The sequence below is a fragment of the Sciurus vulgaris genome, assembly GCF_902686455.1.
Source record: "Sciurus vulgaris genome assembly, chromosome: 11".
In the NCBI taxonomy this organism is placed as follows: Eukaryota; Metazoa; Chordata; class Mammalia; order Rodentia; family Sciuridae; genus Sciurus; species Sciurus vulgaris.
This window is the reverse complement of record NC_136472.1, coordinates 71,825,099-71,849,381: the sequence shown is the minus strand read 5'-3', so window position 1 is coordinate 71,849,381 and position 24,283 is coordinate 71,825,099. Positions and strand designations below refer to the sequence as shown.

At 36.0% G+C, this 24,283-nt stretch overlaps 2 protein-coding genes across 2 annotated transcripts in view; one reads left to right on the top strand and one right to left on the bottom strand.

Moving 5' to 3' along the window:
• Positions 1-24,283, top strand: part of C2CD3 (C2 domain containing 3 centriole elongation regulator) — a 145,184-nt gene that overhangs the window by 33,880 nt on the left and 87,021 nt on the right. Inside the window, 4 exon segments of the mRNA XM_079103795.1 lie at positions 13,508-13,655; positions 17,507-17,655; positions 18,216-18,425; positions 19,294-19,406. Coding sequence (XP_078959921.1) covers positions 13,508-13,655; positions 17,507-17,655; positions 18,216-18,425; positions 19,294-19,406 — 620 coding nt within the window.
• LOC306640006 (shugoshin 1-like) lies at positions 3,214-5,795 on the bottom strand. The gene is given in 5 exon segments (XM_079103796.1): positions 3,214-3,876; positions 3,878-4,614; positions 4,617-5,258; positions 5,261-5,336; positions 5,338-5,795. Coding segments are annotated over 5 exon segments (1,851 nt in total). The 5' UTR covers positions 5,707-5,795; the 3' UTR covers positions 3,214-3,849.

The following is a 24,283-nucleotide window of genomic DNA, read 5'->3' as shown; positions in this document are numbered from 1 at the left end:
TACAACCACATCAATGTTCATAGCTGCTCAATTCACCATAGCCAGATTGTGGAACCAACCTAGATGCCCTTCAGTTGATGAATGGATAAAGAAATTGTGGCATGTATATACAATGGAATATTACTCTGCCATGAAGAATGATAAAATTATGGCATTTGCAGGCAAATGGATGAAATTGGAGGATATCATGCTAAGTGCCAATCTCAAAAAACTAAAGGACGAATGATCTCACTGATAAGCGGATGAGGACATATAAGGGGGGGTAGGAGGGGTTAGTGTTAGGGTTAGGGTTAGGTTTAGGGTTAGGGATAAGGAGGGTGGTAAGAATGGAGGAAGGAAGGACTGTATAGAGGGAAAAGAGGGGTGGGAGAGGTGGGGGGAAGGGAAAAAATAACAGAATGAATCAAACAAGATTGCCCTATGTAAATTTGTGATTTTTAATTAAAATAAATAAATAATAAAAAAATAAAAATAAAAAAAACTCCATTCAATTTGGTTAAGGTCTAGACTTTTTTTTTTTTAAATTCTATCTTTATTTTGGATATTAATCATTTTCATTATAATGTGCCTTGGTGTGGATCTGTTGTAATTTTGTGCATTTGGTGTTCTGTAAGCCTCTTGTAGTTGATCTTTCATTTCATTCTCCAGGTTTCGGAAATTTTCTGATATTATTTCATTGAATAGGTTGTTCATTCCTTTGGGTTGTATCTCTGTGCCTTCCTCATGATGTCCCATAGTTCTTAGAGGTTCCATTCATGGTTTCTTACCATATTCTCTGTTCGGTCAACTTTGTTTTCAAGATTAAATATTTTGTTTTCATTGCCTGAGGTTCTGTCTTCCAAGTGATCTAGTCTGTTGGTGATGCTTTCCATTGGGTTTTTTATTTGGTTTATTATTTCCTTCATTTCAAGGATTTCTTTTTGGATTATTTTCAGGATCTCTATCTCTTTGCTGAAATGATCCTTTGCTTCCTGCTGTTGCTCTTTCAACTGTTTATTGAAGTGATCGTTCATTGCCTGCGTTTGCTCTTATCTCATCCTTTGCTTCATAAATCGTTCTAATTACATATATTCTGAACTCCTTTTTGACATTTCTTCTACCATGCTGTCATTGGATTCTATTAATATAGAATCTTGGTTTGTTTGAAACACTTTCTCCCCTTGTTTTTTCATGTTGTTCACATATCTTCCCCTCCAGCAGTGCAGATCTGGGATATTGCAGTTTCCCCCCATAGGCTTATTGCAGGTTTCCAAAACCTCTTCTTTAAGGGGAGATCAATATTGGCAGAACCCAGTATGGACAATATGCAGCCCTAAACCAAAAAGCCCCTATGAAGATGTTAACAATATTGTCATAATAAACAAAGAGGATGAGTTCAATTAGATTTGTGATGAGGTCTATAGTTTCTGATGTTAGACAAAGAGGATGGGAAGGGGTGTAGGATGTAACTGTTAATGGGATAAGAAAAGAGTATATAGAAGTACTACATCGTAGGAAGAGGGAAAGTAGAATCAAAAGAAGTTGGTTGTTAGCTTGAGAAAAGGGAGAAAGAGACTCTGAGGAAACAGGTAAACAAAAGGAAAATAGATCAAGAAAAATAAATAAAAACTTAAAAATTTTCAGAAAGGAGGAAAAAAAATCTACGCTGTAGCAATCATATGCTATTTAAACCTCCCAGTCTTCAGTGGCCTGATGCATGAGATGTACCTGACAGTGAGCTTCCAGTCTCCAGCAGGCATCTCAGGATGGGATTTGCTCCACCTAAAGATGGCAGCCTTCACTTCCAGGATAATCCAGAATGACTCCACTGACTTCCAAACATGTTGGCAAATGGGGAGCTGCCGTGCAATGCATGGGTGCTAAGTCCGTGTGGGGTGTGGTCGGTTGGGCCTGGGAGTCCTGAAGCACGGCACAGTCAGTCAGGCTGAGGGGTCCTGCAGGTCCTGGCTGCTGTCCTAAAATGACAGCAGCCATGTGTAACCAAACCTGCAGGTACTGTGACAGTGGACTTCCAGGCAACAGCAGGCAGCTGGTGGTCTATGGGTGGTCTGCAGGCTATCAGCAGATGATCAGCAGGTGGACCTTGGGTGGTAGGTGATGGGTAAGTGAAAAGCAGGTGATGGGCAGGCAAGAGGCAGGCAAACAGGCAAATGGCAGATGATAGGCAACAGTCAGTGAACAATCTGCACTCAAAAAGTGGTCGATATGCTGATAGTCGACCTGGCCAGTGATTGCAGTGGACAAATGGGGTAAACAGTAGGGAATCCATGAGCAGCAAAGACTGCCTCACAGAGAAACAGATTTTTCTCTGCTTGAAACCCGAGTTACAGAGCAACAAGGCACGCAGCCTCCCTCTAATCCGCCATCTTGGATCTCCAGGTTTAGGCTTCTTAAGGAGAAGAGCAAGACTACATAAACATTCAGTGTGCTGATGGTAGAGGTAGAGTGAGTAGGGGTATAATTGAAAAGGAAAATGGAAGCCAGACTTTGAAGGACTTTGGATATTATGTTAAAAAGTTTTGATTTCATATTACAAATTGGTTAGCAAACTATTTGAGCAGAAGAGTAGAAATATCAGTCTGGCAACAGTATAGAAAATCAACTTTATAAGCTAGGTGGAAAATTATATGGGAGTAATTTCTTCTTGTGGTAGAGTTAGAAACAAAAATTAAAGGTTGATATGACAGGATCTTATGACATTAGTTGTGGAAAAGAGGACAAAAACTGAAAAATAACCCCTAGGGTTTTGGTTTAGGGACTCTATGGATCATAATGATTGAAATTGAAATCCTTAATGGAAGGTAAGGATTTGAAAACAATAAATTCAAGTTTAAGCTTGTAAATCTGAAACTTAAGTTGCCTATGGAACATTCAAGTGCAGTGTTTAGGAGGTGCTTGAATATATAGAACTGAAGCTTAGGAGAGAGCATTAGCCCAAAGATAAAAACTGGGTGTTAGCTACATGGCTATAATTGAAACTTTGAAAGTAGATAGGATAGGGTACCCAAGGAAAGAATAGGAGAATGAAAGTAAGAATGAAGGACATACTTTCATGTCCACTCCTTATTTATTTATTTTGATGTTTTATGATTTTTTTTATAAAATATTTTTTCTTTTTCTACATTTTTTTTGCTATCTTATGCAAATTTTATTGTTCTTTAAAAATGGACTACTTTCAATGATTTCAGTTTATACACAAGTGTAGATGTCACACTTTCTGAACTCTCACTGGTTGATCAAAAAAGCCTTTGGTATCCACACATTTGAGATTCTTGATTAAATCACAAGGAGGGGTGGGGGGGGGCACTCCTGAAAGTCTCTGACATAATTTGAGTTTCCTGAGGCATCACTTTGAATAGCACACACTTAGGGTTCACAACCAGACACCTAATCCCTGAGACTGAAAACCACATTCTCTAATCATGACCCATATGCATTTTATGTGAAGAACTAAATACAACTCTGTTATAAGGGGCCCACGAACAACCTGGGGTTTATTTTACTGTGAATGTCAAGGATTTATTTAACTCCAAAATTCTTATAAGGATTTTCAAAAGGTCTTGCTTGCCTTAAAAAAGTCTTTAGAATTCCCCACTCATGGGAAGAATAAAGATGCCAAAGTATTAAAATAATTTGAATAATCATTAATTTCAAAATGTTGGTGCAAGATACATTTTGAATAAAATTAAGGGGTTTAAGTAACTTAAGAAATCTAAACAATTCTGAAGTGCAGTTTTGAAATCATCATAATCTAGAGTCCTATGAAGAGAATATTCTATGGGAATAATTGCATACATTTGTATACAGTGTTAACAGATTCTCTATTGGAACAATAGAAAAGTGTGAGATTTATTGCATTTGCTTCATACTTTTTTTTAGAACGTCTCACGTCCTTCTTCTTCTTGAAAATAGGAGAATTCAAAAAATACAAATCTGTAAAAGGGTCCCCTCTTCTTAGTTTCGAAGCAAGCGTTGGCTCCTTATAGTTACTGCTGGTTGTGCACCTACGCTTGGGCAGAGACACTGCTGTACTTTCTGTGTTCTTTTTTGGAGAAAGAGAAAGTTTCCTCATTTTCACTACAGGAGTCAAGGGGGCATTGGTGATATCCTTCAGGCCAGAGTGAGGTGACAGAGACACTGCTGTACTTTCTGTGTTCTTTTTTGGAGAAAGAGAAAGTTTCCTCATTTTCACTACAGGAGTCAAGGGGGCATTGGTGATATCCTTCAGGCCAGAGTGAGGTGACAGAGACACTGCTGTACTTTCTGTGTTCTTTTTTGGAGAAAGAGAAAGTTTCCTTATTTTCACTACAGGAGTCAAGGGGGCATTGGTGATATCCTTCAGGCCAGAGTGAGGTGACGGGTAAGTCTCAGGTGGCACACTTGGAGGAGTTTGTGTTGGCTTAGAATCCTCTCTCTCTTTTTCATCTGTATGCTGCAGTGTTCTTTTAGATCGAGGCCTGGTGACTGGTCTCCCATCTGATCTGGTGGCAAGATTTTGAGTGTACTTGCCAGGGGGCAGATAGAGGTCATCAGAATCATCTCCAGAACCACTTGATTCACAGATGCTCTCTTCAGACTTACAGTTGTTTTCTTCTCTATTAGAATCAGCACTTATTTCTGTCGGAAAGGAGTGAGATGAACACCCTCTTCCAAATTAAAATTGTAAGCATCACTGGAACTGACAGGTCCGTCCAATTTACTCTTGGAAATATTTGTTTTAGTTTCATTTTTGTTCCCTTTATGCTTTGATGTAGGTTTTGATTTTCTCCTGTTAGCTTTGCTTTTCTCTTCTCTTTTTCTTCCTTTTGCATATTTACACTTACTTTTAGTTTGTTCAGATTTAGGTTCCAAAGGAACTTCTTTTGTTTTAGTAAACTTTCCTGGGTGAATAAGCTTTGGTGATAAATTAATTTGGTCCTTGTTCCAATGGCAAACATTTTGTTCTATATTTTCAGGTATGTGCATGTTTATTCCTAGGTCTACATATCTGATTCTTTCCAATTCAGAAGACTGCCCTGCCAAATGACTGGTTTCAAAGTCATTCAAAGTACTGAACTGACTTAGATCATTAAAATCTTTCTTTAAATGGCGACGGAGAGACACGGTTCTAGGTAACACATCATCAGTAGATTTGGCTTCATCTGAATCAAAATCACATCTCAGTGTTTCTTGAGGAATAGTAGATATCTGCTCTTCTATTTGTAATGATTCTCCATGTCCTGGAAGGTCAGTTTCTTCAAGAGGAAGTTGCGGTAAATACTCACAAATAAATCACTGGTGTTGTCGTCTCTATTGGAGTCCATTCCAGAGGGATGTATTTCCTGGTTCACTGCTTTTCTCGTTCTCTGCCTCATGTATTCTGCCTGGCTTCTGAGCAGCTTCTGTTTGCTGGGAAACAAGTTTTTCTTTCAGTGCATATAACTGACATGCAAGGTAGTAACACTCTCTTCTCAGTTGTAGGATGATATCTTGGGCTTCTCTCACTTTGGATTTTTCATTTTCCAAAGCTAAAACTAACATTTTGTTGTTTTGTTGGTAATTTTTCAGCAATGTAGAAGTGGTGTTGATTACTTGGCATGGTGCAGTTATGAAGGATTTGCGTTTGCCAAGTTCTGTCAAGTTTTTATTCCTTTTCTCTTTCATTCGTTTCTTTATGTCTTCAAGACTATCTTGAAAGGATTTTTTCTGGCACCTTTCCTTAGCCATCTTCTGCCTGGGTCACCACTGCTGCTGCAGCCGTCGCCATCCTCTTCACATCCCAAGGCTCCACAAAGCTGTCCCCTCGCGCCCGACTCCCGCGCTCCGGGCCCTCCAGGACTGCGGCGCCGTCTTGGGTCACCCGCAACTACCGCTACCACATTCGAAATTCTCCGCCATGCTCCTTTTTCTACATTTTTATCATGCATTATAGTTATATACATGATGGAATTTGTTGTTACTATGCACATGATATAATTTGGCCAATATCATTCCCCAGCACTTCCTCTCTCCCTACCTCCCATCCCCTGGTCTCTTTCCTCCACTGATCTCCCTTTGATTTTCATGAGATCTTTCCCCTCACCTTCTTTTTCTTTTTCCTCTCTGACTTCCACATATGAGAGAAAACGTATGACCCTTGACCTTCTGAGTTTGGCTTATTTCAGTTAATGTAATGGTCTCTAAAGCCATCCATTTTCCTTCAAATGACATAATTTCATTTTTCTTTATGGCTGATTAAAACTCCATTGTGTATATATACCACATTTTCTTTACTCACTCATCCATTGATGGACACATAGGCTGATTCCATGGTTATACTATTGTGAATTGTGTTGCTATAAACATGGGTATGTATGTACCACTATAGTATAATGTCTTTAATTCTGTAGGACAAATACCATGGAGTGATATAACTGGATCATATAGTAGTTCCATGCCTAATCTTTTGAGGAACCATCATAATGATTTCCATAGTGGTGATACTGATTTACAATCTCACCAACTGTGTAAGAGTGTTTCTTCACCTCCTCTCCAGCTTTTACTATTTTTTGTATTTTTGATGATTACCATTCTGACTGGCATGAGAGGAAATCTCAATATAGTTGATTTGCATTTTCATAAACTCTAATGACAGCAAACTTTTTTTTTATGTATTGGTTGGCCATTTGTATTTCTTCTTTTGAGAAGTATCTGTTCAGTTCATTTGGCCACTTATTAATTGGTGCCCACTCCTTTTAAAACCTCAGTAAAATGATGATAAAGAAATAGGAAAGGCATAAAATCACAAGAACCAAAAGGGGAAATGGCAACAGATGAAAGATGTCAATAAAATTTTGGACAATAGAATTTGTTGTTACAAATTTGTGTATGTACACAATACAATGATAACTGACCTACCAAAATAGGAAAACTTTACCTTGAGCCAGACTGCCTGTATTTTATCTGAGTTTTATCACTCACTAGTGTTAAAAACATCCAAAGTTATATCCACATTCTACTGTAGTTTCCTCACCTGTAAAATAGATATCATATCATAACATAATCTACTACAGTAATACTTTGTGTGCAAATTCAATGAATTAAATCCTATAAACTTGTTAGACTGCTGCTGGCAGAGTAACCTCTCAATAAATGTTGGGTATTATTATACTGTCCCTCACAGAAGGACAGAACCAAGAGACTGATATTTCCCTGCCCAGTGGAAGACTAGAGTTTATTCTCTGTAGAGGTAGCACTGTTAGATCTCTGGATTCAGGGTTGTCAAGTGTAGTTGAGGGTGAGGGCGACCACCAAACTGAGGGAAAGGAGATTAAGTTTAAAGACTGCATATGAAAATGATGAACATTTCTCCATTCCCTCCTTTCCTCCTTGATTCCTAGCACACTTACAGTCACATTACCTCCCAGATTGGAAATGAAATTAGGCTTGGAGACTCCAGCTCAAGAGGAAAGAAATTGAGATACCAACCATTGGAGTGTACCCAGAAAAATAATCTGACTCTACCCAGTTATTTAATGAAGCCCACCAATCAACAAGATCCCTCTGACTCTCAAGCTAGAAATAGGACTTTCAGTCAGCATTTCAGGACATGCCTTTTTTTTTTTGTGGGGCAAGAGGATGCAGGAGATTGAACTCAGGGCACTTGAAAACTGAACCACATCCCCAGCTCTATTTTGTATTTTATTTAGAGATAGCCTCTCACTGAGTTGCTTAGTGCCTTGCTTTTGCTAAGGTTGGCTTTGAACTCATAATTCTTCCTCAGCCTCCCGAGCTGCTGGGATTACAGATGCCACCATGCCTAGCTCAAAACAGTTTTATTGCTGTTTACCAATAATTTATTTAAAAAAATTTTTTTAGATCTTTATTTTCATTCATTTATTTATGTGGTGCTGAGAATTGAACCCAGTGCCTCACACGTGGTAGGCAAACACTCTACCACTAAGCCACAGCCCCAGTCCCCAATAATTTAAAGAAGAATTAATACCAATATTTCACAAACTCTTCTAAAAATTAGGAGCTTTTCCTACTTTTTTTTTTTTTTTTTTTTTTTTTTTTTGCGGTACTGGGGATCGAACTCAGGGCCTTGTGCTTGCAAGGCAAGCACTCTACCAGCTGAGCTATCTTCCCAGCCGTTTTCACTTTTTTATGAAGCCAGCATTACTCTGTTACCAAATCTATACAGAGGTATCACAAGAAAACTACAGATAAGTATGTATATGGAGACAACAATTCTCCACAAAATACTCTCAAACCAAGCCAAGCAACTAAAAAGTCATTTTACACCATGACCCTGTGGAATTTACTTAGAATGTGAGATCAGTTTAATTTCTGAAAACCAATTTATGTGATACACAGTATCAATAGAATGAAAAATAAAAGCCACAGGATCATCTCAAAAAATGGAGACAAAATCTAATGCTTTTTCATGACAAAATGCTCAATAAACTTGGATTAGAAGAGAAAATTCTCAACCTAATAAAGGGTAACTACAAGAAAACACAGAGCTAACATAATGCTTAATGTTAAAAGACTGGATGCAGTCTTTCTAAGATTAGGAAAAAACAAGGATATTTGCTTTCAACTGTTCTACTCAACATTGTGCAATAGATTCTAGATGTTTCAATTAGGAAAAATAAATAAAAGGAACCCAAATTTGAAAGGATGAAGAAAAATATCTCTGTACAGATGAAATGATCTAGTACGTAGAAAATTATAAGGAATTCAATAAAAATGAATCTAATAAAAAAGACTCTAATAAAAATTAGAACTAAATTCAGCAAGGTTATAGGATTCAAGATCAATATGCAGAGATCTATTGTATTTTACATGTTTGCAATCAACAATCTGAAGATAAATTTAGAAAACAATTTTATTTATAATAGCATCAAAAGAATAAAATACTTAGGAATAAATATAATAAAAGATGTATTAAACATAAACTCTTAAAACTATAAAACACTGTTGAAATAAATTTTAAAAGGTCTAAATAAATAGAAAAACATTGCCCGTTCATGATTCAGCCCAATCCCTGTCAGAATTCCAGCTGACAACTCTGTCAAAATTGGCAGGCAGGCTGCTTTTAAAATTCATGTGATATTGTAAGGGACCCAGAATAGGCAAAACATTCTTGAAATGGGACTCACACTTCTCAGTTTTAAAACTTACCTAAGCAGTAGCAACAAAATCAATGTAGTACTGGTGTAAGGATAGACAAATAAATCAATGAAGTAGAATTGATAGCCTAGAATACCCATGTGTCTTTGGTCATCTGGTATTCAACAAGGCTGTCAAGATCATTCCGTGTAGGGTTGGGGCTGTAACTCAGTGGCAGAGTGCTTGCCTACCATGTGTGAGGCACTGGGTTCAATCCTCAGCACCATATATAAGTAAATAAATAAAATAAAGGATCATCAACAACTATAACTAAAAAAGGTATTAAAAAAAAAAAAAAAGATCATTCAGTGTAAGAATTGTCTTTGAAACGAATGGTGGTAGGATGCCTAGATAAGGTGAAGTTGGATCTTTACCCCACCATCTACAAAAATTAACTCAAAATGAATCAAACAACTAAATGGAAGCGCTAACATTATAAAACCTATAGAGGTAAATCTTAATGACCTTGGATTTAGGATAAGAATCTTAGATATGGCACAGAAGCACAAACAACACAATAAAAAAAAAAAAATTGGAATTCCTCAAAATTAAAAATTTCCGTACTTCCATTGATACTATTTAAGTGCAAAGACAAGTGAATGGGGGGAAATTGCAGCTCTTATATCTGATAAGGGATTTATATAACTCAGAATTTATAAGAATTCATGTAACTCAAGATACAATAATTCAATTAAAATATGGACAATGGATCCGATTGAACATTTCTCCAAACAAGATATTTGAGTGGTAAATATATACATGAAAAGATGTTCAACACCATTAGTTATCAGAGAAATGCAAATCAAAACAATGAAATACCACTTAATACTCACTAGATTAAAAAAGTCTGGATAAAAAGTATTGATGAGAATGTAGAGAATCTGGAATCCTAGCATACTGCTTGTGATAATTTAAAATGGAACAAATGTAAAATGTATTTTCCAAATGATACTTTAGAAAATAGTTTTTCAGTTCCTCCAACTGTAACACATAGACTTGCTATACAATCAACCCTCAGGCATATACCCAAGGAAAATGAAAGCGTACATCCCAACAAAAACATGTATATGAATGATCTAGCAGCATTATTCTTAATATTCAAAAAAATGAAGACAAGCCAGATGGTCTATCACCTGTGAATGGACTTTTAAAACATGGAATGTCCATTAGTGGAGTATCAATTAAGTGTTGATACATGTGACAGCACGGATGGACCTTAAAAACATACGAATTGAAAGAAATCGGTCCCCAGTGATTATATATTTTATGACTCCATTTACTTGAAATGTCCAAAGTAGGTGATTCTATAAAGACAGTGTAATATCAGTGGTTCCTTAGGGTTAAGTGTGATGGTGGATAGGGTAATGAAAGCAAAGGTCATGGAGTGTCATTTTGAGGTGATGAAAATATTCTAAAATTGCCCATATTTGTGAATATATTAGCTATTAAATTGCTTTGTGGGCGAATTGTATGGTAAATGAATCATATCTTAGTAAAGTTGTTTAGGAGAAAAAACAACCTAGAATCCAGCACAATGAATAAAAAAGGACACATCAATATATATAATCATGAATTTTGAAATACCAAGTATAAAAAGACAGTATTGCTGGGCACAGTGACATATGCCTATAATCTCAGCAGCTTGGGTGACTGAGGCAGGAGGATTGTGAGTTCTAAAGCCAGCCTCAAAAATGCTAGGTGCTAAGCAACTCCGTGAGACCCTGTCTCTAAATAAATTACAGAATAGGACTGGGGATGTGCCTCAGTGATCAAGTGCCCCTGAGTTAATCCCCGGTACCCGCCCCCACAAAAAAGAGAGAGAATGTTAAAGAAAAATCACCTATATGTTGGAACTGGAATGACATCAGGACTACATACTTCCATGGAAGATAGTAGAGAAATGTCTTCATAATTATGAAGTAAAAATTATTTGCTATATAAACTTCCATTCCTAATCAAACTGTCAATCAAACGTGATGGTAGAGAAAAAAATACCTTCATATATTGAGAATCTCAAAAGTTTACCTATCAGTATTCTTCAGGAAGCCTCAGGAGAAGGATATCTTCTTCTGAAGAGAGGGCTTAGGAAGAAACAGGAAGACTTGGAGTCCAAGAAGTAGGGAATACAACACCGAAGAGAGATAAAAAGAGTTGTCATATTTGCAGAGCAAGCAATCCATAAGGAACAGGACAGGGCTTCAATAGGGACGTTTCTGAGACATGGGTAACATATTGACCAAGTTGAGAGGACATTTTCAGTTTTCTTGGGGAATTCAGTAATAGAATAGTAATAGGTACAGAGAAAACTCTGCAAATGAAAATTAAGATATTTATAAATACCAAGGAAAACTAGAAGTGGTATAAGAGAGAAGGTTATGTTTAAGAAAGGAAGTATAGTTAATATTCCTACACTTGGCTCTGCTATGTTAACCCTGAAAATAGCAGTGCACATGAATCACTTGGAAATATGGAAGTAAATACCAGAAGTATATGTTTTTAATTATAAGCCTGTTGTCTTCCTTGACTTTCAAAGCAAGTATATATATTTGATTTAAAATTATGTTTAAGAAAAAAAAAAAAGAAGGACTCTGGATATAGTTCAGTGTCAGAGCACTTGTCTAGCATGCTCCAGGCCCTGGGTTCAATCCAGCACCACCAAGAAAAAGCAAGGGAGGAAGAAAAAGAAGAGACAGTGCTAAAAGTGGGTTTGTCTTATGGCCAAGGAATATAGGCAAATTCCAACCTTTTAATATGTGAATAAATTCAAAGAAATCTTACTTTTAAAAAAGAAGTAAAATGTGGAGGACTATATACTTTAAACAGTGGAGTTCTTGTAACTTAAGGGGTATGCAAAGTAGGGATAGAACATAAGTAACTGAAATGGAGAGAGAATATAAGTGACAAATAAGAAAGTTATGTAGAGTACCAAGAAATAGAATTTGTCAAAACGTCAGTGCTCAGAAACTTCAGAAAAGCCCTGTAGAATGGGAAACTCTTAGTTGGATTTTGGCAGTTAGGAAGTTATTCTTTTTGAGAGACAGTTTGCAATTGATTAATGATTCACAACTGGGGAATGATTGTCCCCACCCCTAACTTCACGTGACATTTGGGATTGTCTGGAGGCATTTGGGGTTGTCACAACTGGAGGGATGCTTCTGGTATCTGGTGAGTAAAGGCCAGGGACCCAAAATGCACAGGATAGCCTCACGACAATTGTGACCTAGTATGTCAGTAGTAAGGTTGAAAAACCCTGCCATAGATTAGGGAGAGGTAAGAAAGGGAGAATTTACTGCAGCTACTCATTCAAAGTAATGTAGAAGTATAATCTCATTTAAAGGTAATGATTATGTACTATTTTTCTTGAGAAATTAAAAAGTATAGTGACTAGCTTGAAAGGGAAGCAAAATAGAAAAAAAATAGCAAAATGTATGGCTTGGCTGGGGTTGTGGCTCAGTGGTAGAGCTTTGCCTAGTGTGTTTGAGGATCTGGGTTCAATTCTCAGCATTGCATATAAATAAATGAACAAAAAAAGGTCCATCAACTAAAAAAATTTTTTTAATTTAAAAATACTATGTTAAAAAATGCATAACTCAGTGCCAGACAAATAGCATTTAATAAATATTATTGCTTTTATTATTAACAACAGATGTTCATTAAGTTCATTAAGTGCTAGTTACTATAAGAGAAAGCAAAATATGCATATGCTTTGCCTTTAAGGAACTTACATTTTGAGGGGAAATATGGGATTTATACAAGGACCTGAAAGAAAAGGTAGAAAGTAAAACCTCTCTAAAACATTACCAGAACAGCATGAATTTAAAATTTTTGAGTTTATAGTTATTTACATGCTTATCTTCCTATTAGTCTACAAACTTCTTTTAAGTAGAGAATTTTACTTGTTTTTATATCCCACATAAAACTACTCATGCCATAATTAATCCTAAAGACACATAATTACTTAATGCAAAAAGGCATATTTATGAACTAGCCATTTTTCACAAAAACAACATACAACATTTAACTTACTGAACTACAGTTACCCTTTTTCCTCATTGCTAGAACATAAACTCCTCAAGAGTACACATTGTGTTAGCTTACCCATCCCTATATCATCCAAGACCTAACACATAATAGATGGCCAAGAAATGCTGAGTGAGATCACAATCAGTGTCATTAGTGGATTTTACATACTAGTTGTCATCCCAGGGGAAGGGGGAATGTAATTGGAAAATATTTATCTGATAGTCTTCTGTTTAATGTGAGTCTTTCGTTTAAAATCTTCTTCCATTTTTAGAATTTTCAAGTCTTAATAAAGAAGGAAAAGTGCAGCTGAAACTTGTCTTAAAGTCCTGCTTTGTTTTTCTTTTCTCTGCAGTGCGGAATTATCCCAAGGTCATTTCTGGAATGGGTTAGGCTCTCCTCCAGATTCCCCTTCCCCTGGGAGTGACGTGTATTGCAGCAGTGAGCTGAACGACCCTCAGTATGACCAGAGTCTCCTGGAGAACTTATTTTATACAGCGCCTGTAAGTCATTGAACCCAAAGCTTTAGAAATGGGATAAAACATATATATTATTGGTAGCTGCAGACACGATACATGTGCCAGACAGGAAACCTTACCTTTTAAGTCATACATTACCTTATTTAATCATAATGACAACATGAAGAGGAAAATAGTATCTTCATTTTATAGATCAGAAGACAGACCTAGTAAGATTGAGTATTTTGTCCAAGGACACACAGCAAGTGTTAGAGCCAAAATTTAGATTCAAAATTGCCTGAAGCCAAAGCCTGTGAAAAAATTTAGGTTCAAAATTGCCTGAAGCCAAAGCCTGTGGTCTTAATAATATATTATTTGACTTCCTTAGAGCTCTTCTAAGGAAGAACTAAACATAGGTATACTCTCAGATCCACCCTTGACTGATATCTATTCAAAATAGAAACACCTCTACTCACAGGTGACAAATACCTCTATTTGCCCTTAAGACAGGTCACTCTCTTTTTATTTTTTCACAGTTCTTTCTTACATCTAGAATATCATGTGTTCAATTCATCAGTGTAGCATTTTCAAGAGTCTATATGTAGTAAGTCTTGTCCTGTCCCACAAGTAATCATATGTGAAGATTATTGTCATAGTCTTTATAGTAATACATTTTTGTTACCACAACAAAATATCTGAATCAGGCTAAATTTATAAAGAAAGGGGTTTATTTAATTTACAGTTTTCAAGGCTGAAAGTGCACACAGCACAGTTCAGGATCTGGTGAGCGCCCCTCTCAGCTACATCATCTCATAGTAGGTGGCAGTGAAGGGAGCATATTTGAGAAGAAAAGAACACATCACCAAACAGAAAAGCAGAGAGACTGGTGCCCCACAATACCTTCTGAGGGCTTGCCCCTAATCTAAGGACCTTCTGATTAGGCCTCACTTCTTAAAAGTTTCCACCTTCCAGCATTGCCATACCGAGATACAAGCTTCCAACACACAAACCTCAAGGCACTCGCTTAAACCATATCCCAACCATAGGAATCCTGACTTTCCTTTTTTCAAGATCAGTAAAAGATAACTGAAATACAAGATAAGGTGTACCAGCTCAGTTGTAAGACACTGAGGGCTCCCAGAATTCAGAGGGGGTAGGAAGAACTTTTTATATGAGATCATCAAGAAAGAGCATAATTAGGCCTGAAGGGATTTAACTGAAACTTGAAAAATAGTATTTTCAGGGGTGGAGAAATGGGTGTAGAAAGGATAGCCTAAGTAGAAAACATATATTTGTATACTGCAAGGGATCCCACTAAACTAGATGAAATTCATGTAGAGGGGTCGGGGCATGTAGCTCAGTAGGAGAACATATGCCTAGCGTGCATGAGGCCCTGGGTTTGATCACTAGCACCATGGGGGAAAAAAAAGGAGAGCGAGAGGTTGGGGGAAGAGAAAGGAATATTTGTGGAAAAGAGTTGATAAGGCAGGTTAGCACATTGCAGCCAAACTGAGAAAGGCTTTGAATGTCAGGTGAGGAAGAAATGACATGGCCAAATAAGGTTTTAGGAATCCTAATATAGCAAACTTGTAGGGGGCACCCTGAGGGAAGCAGATAGGAAGCCACTGAGTTATTGGAGGTGTGAGGGAGAGCCAGAGTGAGAATGGCAGCAGTGGAATTGGGAAGGAGGAGATGAAGTTGAAAGATGTTATGAATTGTTAGGGTTCATGACCTCCTACCTTACCAATCACCACTCATACTATGTTACCTGTAAACTAAAGAGTACAGGGTTATTTATTGCACATTTATCATTTATTACCCATTTTTTATGGCACATCTTTACGTGTTATCTGTCATTTATTGAGAACTATACCAAATGTTTTGAATTCATTGTTTAATTAATTCTTTTATTAGCCCCATGAGATAGTATTCTCTTTGTTTTGTGTATCATGAAACAAAAGCTTTGAGAGGTTAAGTACTAGTCATTAAGTGGAGAACTGTAATTCTTAACCTAGTCTGTCTACCACAAATCTAGACTGCAATTTTTTTTCTGCTAGATCATACTATCTCAGAAGTCTTGAGCATGGCATTAACATCTGACCCTGACTTACCTCCTTAATCTCATCTCCCACTTTTCCTTCCCAGTTGGAGACTCTAGCTAGAATCTCATCCCATTCCTCAAACTTTCTAGCTCTTCTTGTATCTCCATATTTTTTGCTGGTATCGAACCTCCTACTGTGAATGTTGAAATAACCTTATCCATCTGGTAAACTTCATTCTTTAAGAATCAACTCATCACCTCTTTGCAGAAACCATCCAGACTCTCCTGAGCAAAATTTGTTGCCTGAATGCCTATAATATTTTACATATACTTCTAGTATAGCTCTTACCACATTGTTTTGATATGGTTTCTCATAAACAGGAACACATCTTTATTATCTTTTTATTTACCAGTATAGCAAAGGCCTAACAGATACTGAGTACTCACTGAGTACTTAGTGAAATAAATGAATATATGAATGGCACTAAGTAATCCTCCATGCTATTTGAACAAAATAATTTTAGGATGTTTGTAGACTGGATGAAAAGTGAACCAATTGACCATGAGGCAGTGGGAAGACCCAGGAGTTATAATACTTGTGTCCTTCCCCAGGGTCAGTGTTTGATGTACTTATATCAAATAGAAATTCAACATTATTACCTTGTGTTTTAGATTCCTGAAATTCTTAGATTTTGAACAGTCTAGTTTGTATTTGCTGTAGTTTCTTTCAGCCTGTAAACCTATCTAGATTTTAATCACCCTGTCAAAGACCATCTTTAAAAGCTGTCACTTAGTGAGTAGGAATGTAACTCAGTGGCAGAGCCCTTGCTGCCAATATATAAGACCCTGTGTTTAATCTCCAGAAATACAAAATAAGTAAATAAATTAATTAAAAATTAAGCTAAATAAATAAAAGTTACCACTTAAAAAAACCTAAGAGCAAAAGTGTTGCAATTTCAACTGATGAATTTCTTAGCATGCTTATTTGAATTAATTGGTCCCCCTTATTATAGGTCAATACATGATACACCCTGAGATGCTGAAAAATGGAGATTGAAGATAATAGGCTTAAAATTACTTTGATTTGCTCTCCTAAATTTGTATTAGCAAGCTTTATGCTTTTTTTAAAATTTGAAGCCAAATAATCATTATGTCATATTTATTTTGCATTTTGTGATATAAGAAACTAATCAGTCAGCTACAATAGAATCCTTTCTCACAATAAAAATGAATTACATGGGATTTAGCCACTTATTCCCCTCTTAAGGAAATTTATGAAATATAGTAAATATATTAATCTTAGCAAGATTAAAAGCAGAATGAGTCATTTGTAGGATGGACAGTAAAAAAATAAATAAATAAGGCAGTCTGCATTCAATTAGGTGACATTGAATCAGTCATTTGATCTCAAACTGTGGTAAAAATACAGACTTTGAAACCCAAGGAGATCGTTATCTGGCTTTGCTACTTATAGCTGTGAATCATAAACAAGTTGCCTGACTTTTCTCACTTATAGAAATTGGGATAAGGGCACCTTGTAGGAATGTAGTGAATATTAGAAATATGCATTCAGCATTTAGCATAATACCTAATACATAGTAGGCAGTCAATAAATAGTGGTTCATGTTATTGAAAAAAATTTTTTAAATTGATTTTGATTTATTTACTTTGAACTAAACTTGTTGCTTATTTTTATATAAGTAGGAGAAATGAGTGATTATGTCTCTAGTGTCAGTTATCTCTTTAAGACAATGATGAATTGCAAGGAAACATGCACTTTCTTTTAGAGAAATGTTTCATTACTGCTATATCCTTAAAACATCTTTTAGTGTCTCTCTGTTTTTTCTTCCCATAGAAATCTGATACCAGTATCAGTGATTTTCTCAGTGAAGATGATGACATCCCTTCTAAAAATATGAGCCAGTCAAAAGCTCCTGGCAAATCTAAGTTTCTGGAGTCAGGTGATCAAAAACCGAAGAAGAGGGCGCCAGGCAAGAAAAATAGGTGAGCCTCTGTGGATGTTTGATTGTAAGCGAAAGCAAAAGATTATTTTCATAAGATCCCCTCAAGTGATGACCTGTATTCACCCAACACTATCAGAATGATTAAGTTACAGTAACTCAGTAAGCATTGTGCTCCTTAAAAATGTAATAACATGAAAAAATAGGTACCGTTAAAATGGTTAAGGGAGAAAATAATAATGGGTTGCATGTGTACTGTGGTCACATCTATATAGAAAAATAAGGAAAGTAAATGAAAAGGAATACACAAAAGTGACAAGAGTAGTTATATTAGGGTAGTGGGTAGCAGGAATAAATTTCTGTCCCTTTTGGAGAAACTTAGTTCTATACCCTCAATTTTTACATTTGTGTGGAGATAAGCTATTAAAATTTTTTTTTACATTTTTTGAGATTTCTTTCATTGTAGATTAGAAACAGAATTCCGATAAAGCCATTTCCACTTATGAATTAATTTGCTTACTGCCCTACCTCTTGCCTGTGCAAGCTAGATTATTTTCATGTTGGTCTCTTGTCTGCCTGCCTGTCTGTATGATTTCCTTGTAGAAATTTGGTTGAACAACAGATGCTCTCTGAAACTCAAGAAGATGCCCAAGTGACGACCCTAAGTGTGGATAGATTGGCCCTTCTGGGTAGAATCCATTCAGTCAGAATCATCATTGAAACAATGGGAGTTCCTCCAGATAGCCCCCAGATGACCCCTGGCAAAAAAAGCCTTGCTGGGAGACCACCTAAGTTAACGATAGCTAAAAAACGGTATGTCTCTTACATGAGAAGCTGTTTGATGTCTTTGACTGATAACTGTATAACACTTTATGATTTGTAATGTGTTTTCATGTGCATCATTCAATCAATATAAGTTCCAAGAACTATGCTAGGTAAGTGTGGGAATAAAGAAAATTAAGAAGCAATCTCTGTTCTTACAGACTTTACTGTTAGCAAAAGAGAGAAATATTTAAATGACTGTTAGCAAAAGAGAGAAATATTTAAATGACTGTGTATACACTGGAATATTTCTCAGCCATAGAAAAGAATGACTTAAGAATTTTGCCAATAAATGGTTGGAGCTGGAGATTATCATGCTAAGTGAAATAAGCCAATCCCAAAAACCAAAGGCCAAATATTCTTTCTGTTATATGGGTGCTAACATACAATAAGAGGGGAAGGGAAGAATAGAAGTTCATTGGATTAGATAATGCGAAATGAAGGGAAGGGGGGTTAGAAATAGGAAAGACAGTAGAATGAATTGGACATAACTCTCCTATATTCATATGTGAATACACGACCACTGAAACTCTGCATCATGTACTACCACAAGACTGAATCCTAATTAGAATAAGTTATACTTCATATATGCATAATATGTCAAAATACACTCTAGTGTCATGTATACCTAAAAAAAAAACAAATGAAAAATGACTGTGTATAATAGGGCCTTAGTGGCCAGAATAGATGTTTCATTTTGAAAGTGCGTGGTAGCACCTAGAAGCAAGCCTTTCATTCACATGACCAGACTGATGAATTTGTAGAAAATGGGCCCTTCAAAGATATGTAATTCATAAATAGAAAATAGATTTCTTACTTGGTTTGTTTTTTTAATCACTTTTTTTTTTCTTTTTTTTAGCACTTTCTTTGTGGAATATCACTTTCCTGTGGGCTTTTCCAAAAGTGGATTGGGAAAGAAAGCTTTGATCACTGAAGTTGTTCGACTTGCCTCCAGTAAAATTACAGATGGAAGTAAGAGACAGTCTGGTTTTCTGCTCCTTAGATATTTTGACTTTGGAAGAATTTTTGAACCCCTAATTACTTACCTGACTTTTGCAGTACCATAGAATCTTAGAGCTAGAAAGAATTTTGAAGTAAATCTCCTTAATTCTTTTATTTTATAAGTGAAGAAACTGGCTCGGTGGTACACTAACTCTAACTATCCTAATTTAACATAGCAGGTCAGTTACATGACTGAGAATAAAATTCAAAACATCTGATGCTTAGTTCATATTTTTCAACTGTTGACACTTTTCTTTCCTTGTTTAAACAGTTTTATCAAAATACAGTTCACAAACCATTCGCGCATTTGACATGTAGGATTTAATGAATTTTAGTACCTTTGCAAAACTGTAGAACCATCACCATCATCCAATTTTAAACACTTTTATACCCTCTAAAAGAACCCCATGTTTACTTGCATTCACTCGCCATTTTCCTCTCCCCCAACTCCCTGGCCACTAATTTTTTTATCTCTATCAATTCAACCATTCTGGATATCTTTTGTAAATGGAATCATGCATCATGTGATTTTTGTGACTGGCTTCTTCGACTTACTGTATTTTCATATTTTATCCATGTTATGGTGTATCTCAGTACTTCATTATTTTTATAATTGATATTTCCATTCATTTACCCATTCATCAGTTGATGGACATTTGGGTTGTTTCCACTTTCTGGCAGTGTTGCATAATGCTGATTGGAACATTTGTGTACAGGGCTTTGTACTGATGTTATAATTGCTGATCGTATGGTAATACTATTTTAATTTTTTCAATAATTGCCCAACTATTTTCAACAGTGGCACCTTTTTATATTCCTATAAACAATGTAGCTCCTTATGATTTTAGTTTGCATTTTCCCACTGACTAATGATGTTGAGGATCTTTCATGTGCGTATTAGTGACTTGTATATCCTCTCTGGAGAAATATCTATTCAGATCCTTTGCCCATTTTTTAATTAGGCTGCTTTTGTTTTTTGTTTTGTTTTGTACTGAGGATTGATTGCAGGGGTGCTTTATCACTGAGCTACATCTCCAGTACTTTTTATCTTTTACTTTGAGACAAGGTCTTACTAAGTTGCTGAGGTTAACCTCAAACTTGGAATCATCCTGTCTCAACCTCCCACGTTGCTGGAATTAAGGTGTACACCACCACCTGCACAAGAATTTTGTTTCCAAATATGAAATTGTTTTATTAGACAGTCTATAAATATCCTCAGGATGATGACACTTACAACCTCACAAAGGGCACCACACCGCCCTTCTATTCCAACTCCAAACACATCTCACTGTGGGTACTCCCCAGCAAGAATTCTTTATAAGTTCTAGATACATGTCCCTTATCATTTCTATGATTTTCAAGCATTTTCTCTTGTTCTGTGAGTTGTTCTTTCAGCCGTTAGTTGGTATTGTTTATAGCACAAGTTTTAATATTCACATAGTCCATTATCTTCTTTTTTATTTTGCTTTAAATATGTCTAGTACAGAAAGCTAAAGGGATAATATAATAAACATGTTCCTGCAATCCAAAATCAAAGCCATTTTTCTAATATAATTTGAGAATATCTTTGCCTTGGCTCTTCCATTTGATCCATGAAGAGTTCATTAGTGTTAAATTTCTTCTCTGGGAGGTGCTTTGAGAAACAAAAGATGTGGTCCTAACTGCTCCACATTCAAGTAACTTTTCTATAGTAACTTTTTAGTTTTTTTAAATTTTATTTTGCTATATTTGCATTTTGAACTAGATAATCCATTCATGTACTTTTCAGGCAAACAACATTGTTGCTTTTATATGCTTCTTGAACTGTTTTATGCATATATCAGCAGATGTGTTGATTCCTTTCTACCCCTACACCCATTTTATGCAAGTGATAGAGTACCATATACACCTCTGCAACTTACCTTTGACATTATATCTTAGGAATTTTTGCATATCAAGACATAAAGAGCTTCATCATTCCTTTATGACTGAAAACTATCCCATTTTACTGCTGTGCCATAAGCCCTAAATACTAAGTGGATCAGTATTTAAGTTGTTTCAACCTTTCTCTGTTAAAAAAAAAAAAATTTCAGTAATCTTATGCATGCATTATTTCTCACTTGGCATGAGTATATCTAATGCGAGTATTTAAAATAAACACTTACTTAGCCTTAAAGTAATATAATATACTCTTTTACTAGGCCACATTATTTCACTCACTCCATCACCTTAAGGAAGAATTAGGGCATTTCAAATTTGTCTTCTGTTTACTTTCTGGCTATGTGTTTTTATTATCAACAGTAGTAGAAGCTGCCCTGGGGGTTTGTTCAAAGCATGCAAGTCTGTATAAATAATTCTATTGACTAAAAGTATGCATGTTTGAGGAGCTTTACTGTGGCTAAACTTTTTATCAAACCTCCATATGCAAAGAAAAATATATTGAATTCTCAGGGCTTTTCCTTCTACATCCTTCCACTTAAATAACATTTTATGAATTTCTTTTTTTTTTTTTAATTTTTATTGTAAAAAATGGGATACATCTTGTTTCTCTGTTTGTACATGAAGTAGAGACATACCATTTGTGTAATCATACATTTACATAGGGTAATAGTTTTTGATTTATTCTGTTATTTTTTCCTCTCCCCGCCCCTCCCACCTCTCTCTTCCCTCTATACAGTCCCTCCTCCCTCCATTCTTGCTCCCCTCCCACCCCCCATTATGTGTCATCATCCGCTTATCGGCAAGATCATTCGTCCTTTGGTTTTTTGAGATTGGTTTATCTCAGTTAGCATGATATTCTCCAATTTCATCCATTTGCCTGCAAATGCCATAATTTTATTATTCTCTATGGCCGAGTAATATTCCATTGTGTGTGTGTGTGTGTGTGTGTGTGTGTGTGTGTGTGTATGTATATATCACAGTTTCTCTATCTATTCATCAATCTATCTCTGAGCCTTGATTTCCCCTTCTGTAAAGCTGAAATACATCAGTTCTCATTTTGCTTGTATAGTGTTAATTGAAATTCATGCCATTTGAAATTGAGTTTTCAGTTGCCATGGAACCATGAAAGAGCAAGGACACTGTTCTAGTATGTATAAGTTTCAGCTAACATAGTACCTACAAAGCAAATGCTGCCTATAATCACACAAGGAATTACTGAACCATTAGAGGGGCTAATGAGTATAAAAGCATTAAGCCCTAAAATAGTAGAGTTTATATAACTAATAGTAACTATCATTCATTGGGCACTAATTCTACTCAGCGTTTTACATACATTAACCACTTAGTCATTACATTAAACCCTCCCCCCTACACACACACATAGATGAGGACAGAGGAAACTAATACATAAATTGATGAAGTAGCTAATCTAAAATCACTCAGCTGGTATGGTAGAATAGAATATGAACCTAGAACTATTTTGATTCTAAGTCGTGTGCTCTTAATCTAATCTACCTCTCATGTATTCTTTTTATTACTGACCACAGTGGTTGAATTCTCCCCATGTCCTGAGAAGAAACATTTGGGAAATATGGCATAAGATATGAGCTAAGAGTTGGAAGACTGTGTTCTTCTTCTGATTATGCCACACTAATTATGTGACCTTTGGCAAAATCACTTTATCATCTTTAAACCTCTTTTAATCATATACTATGGATCTCTTCCAACTCTTAAAAAATAATCTTATCTGAGACATTATTAGCAATTTTTGTATTATTAGCAATTTGTGTATTTGAATTTCTTCTTCCACACTATCACTATTTTGTGGTTAAAAAAAAAATTTTTTTTACTTAAAAAAAATAGTGTTAATGACCTTAAGAAACAGAACTATATGAGGAATATAGTAATAGTATTAAAATATGCATAGGTAGTAAAAAGAAATCTTAGGTTGACATAGAATTCTGTTTATATGATAAGGATTTTTTATTTTTTGCCTCAGTTAATCTTCCCAGCACACCAGCAAGATATAGTTGTTCTCTTCGTTCTCTTCTCCTGGTAAGGCACTCAGAGAAATAATCTCCTAGTGGATGTGTGCTTCATGGGCCCAGACCTTTTGTTCATACTTCCTGTGTGTGGATCCAGACAACAAGACCCAGATCTTGCCCAAGAATACCAAGAGAAGTACACACACAAGGCTAAACACAAAGGTGCCTGCTGACCAGGCTAGATCCCACTACTGCTGGGAAATACTGCCTTAAAAATATTGCTATCTGGGGCTGGGAATATAGTTCAGTTGGTAGAGTGCTTGCCTTGCATGCACAAGGCTCTGGGTTCAATCCCCAGCACTGCAAAAAAAAAAAAAAAAAAGTTGCTATCTAAGGCTCTGTGTTCAATTTTAATCACCTGAAAAGTAAAATAAAATAGATGCACCACCCCCAACATACAAGAAGAGAGAGAGAATTAAGATGGCCAGAGATAAACAGAGAAATCAGCATGTCAAAATGACCAACTTAAATGAATGTCATTGATAGCAAATTCTCTCCATAACTGGGCTATTTGTGAGGGTATCCATTTTAAGGGCCTTACAAGTAAATGAACAGTAAGATCATTTTATAGGTGATAAATTGTTGCTGAGTTGATCACTAATAAGTAATAGAAGTAAAGCCTAACGTCATCTCCTTTGAGTCTAGTTTCATATTCATTTTATTTAACAGCTAATGCCCCATAGCAACAAATACAAACTAAAATGCTACCAACACTTCATCTCATTTACACTTGTTATAGCAGAAACCCCTTCCTTTCCTTCCAAGAGATAGACTCTACCCCTCCTAACATGGCTAAGTAACATCACTACCTCATACTTTGTCTGAGTGACATCAGTCGTGTCTTATCCTTTTCATCAACCAGAAGATTAACTCATTTTTATA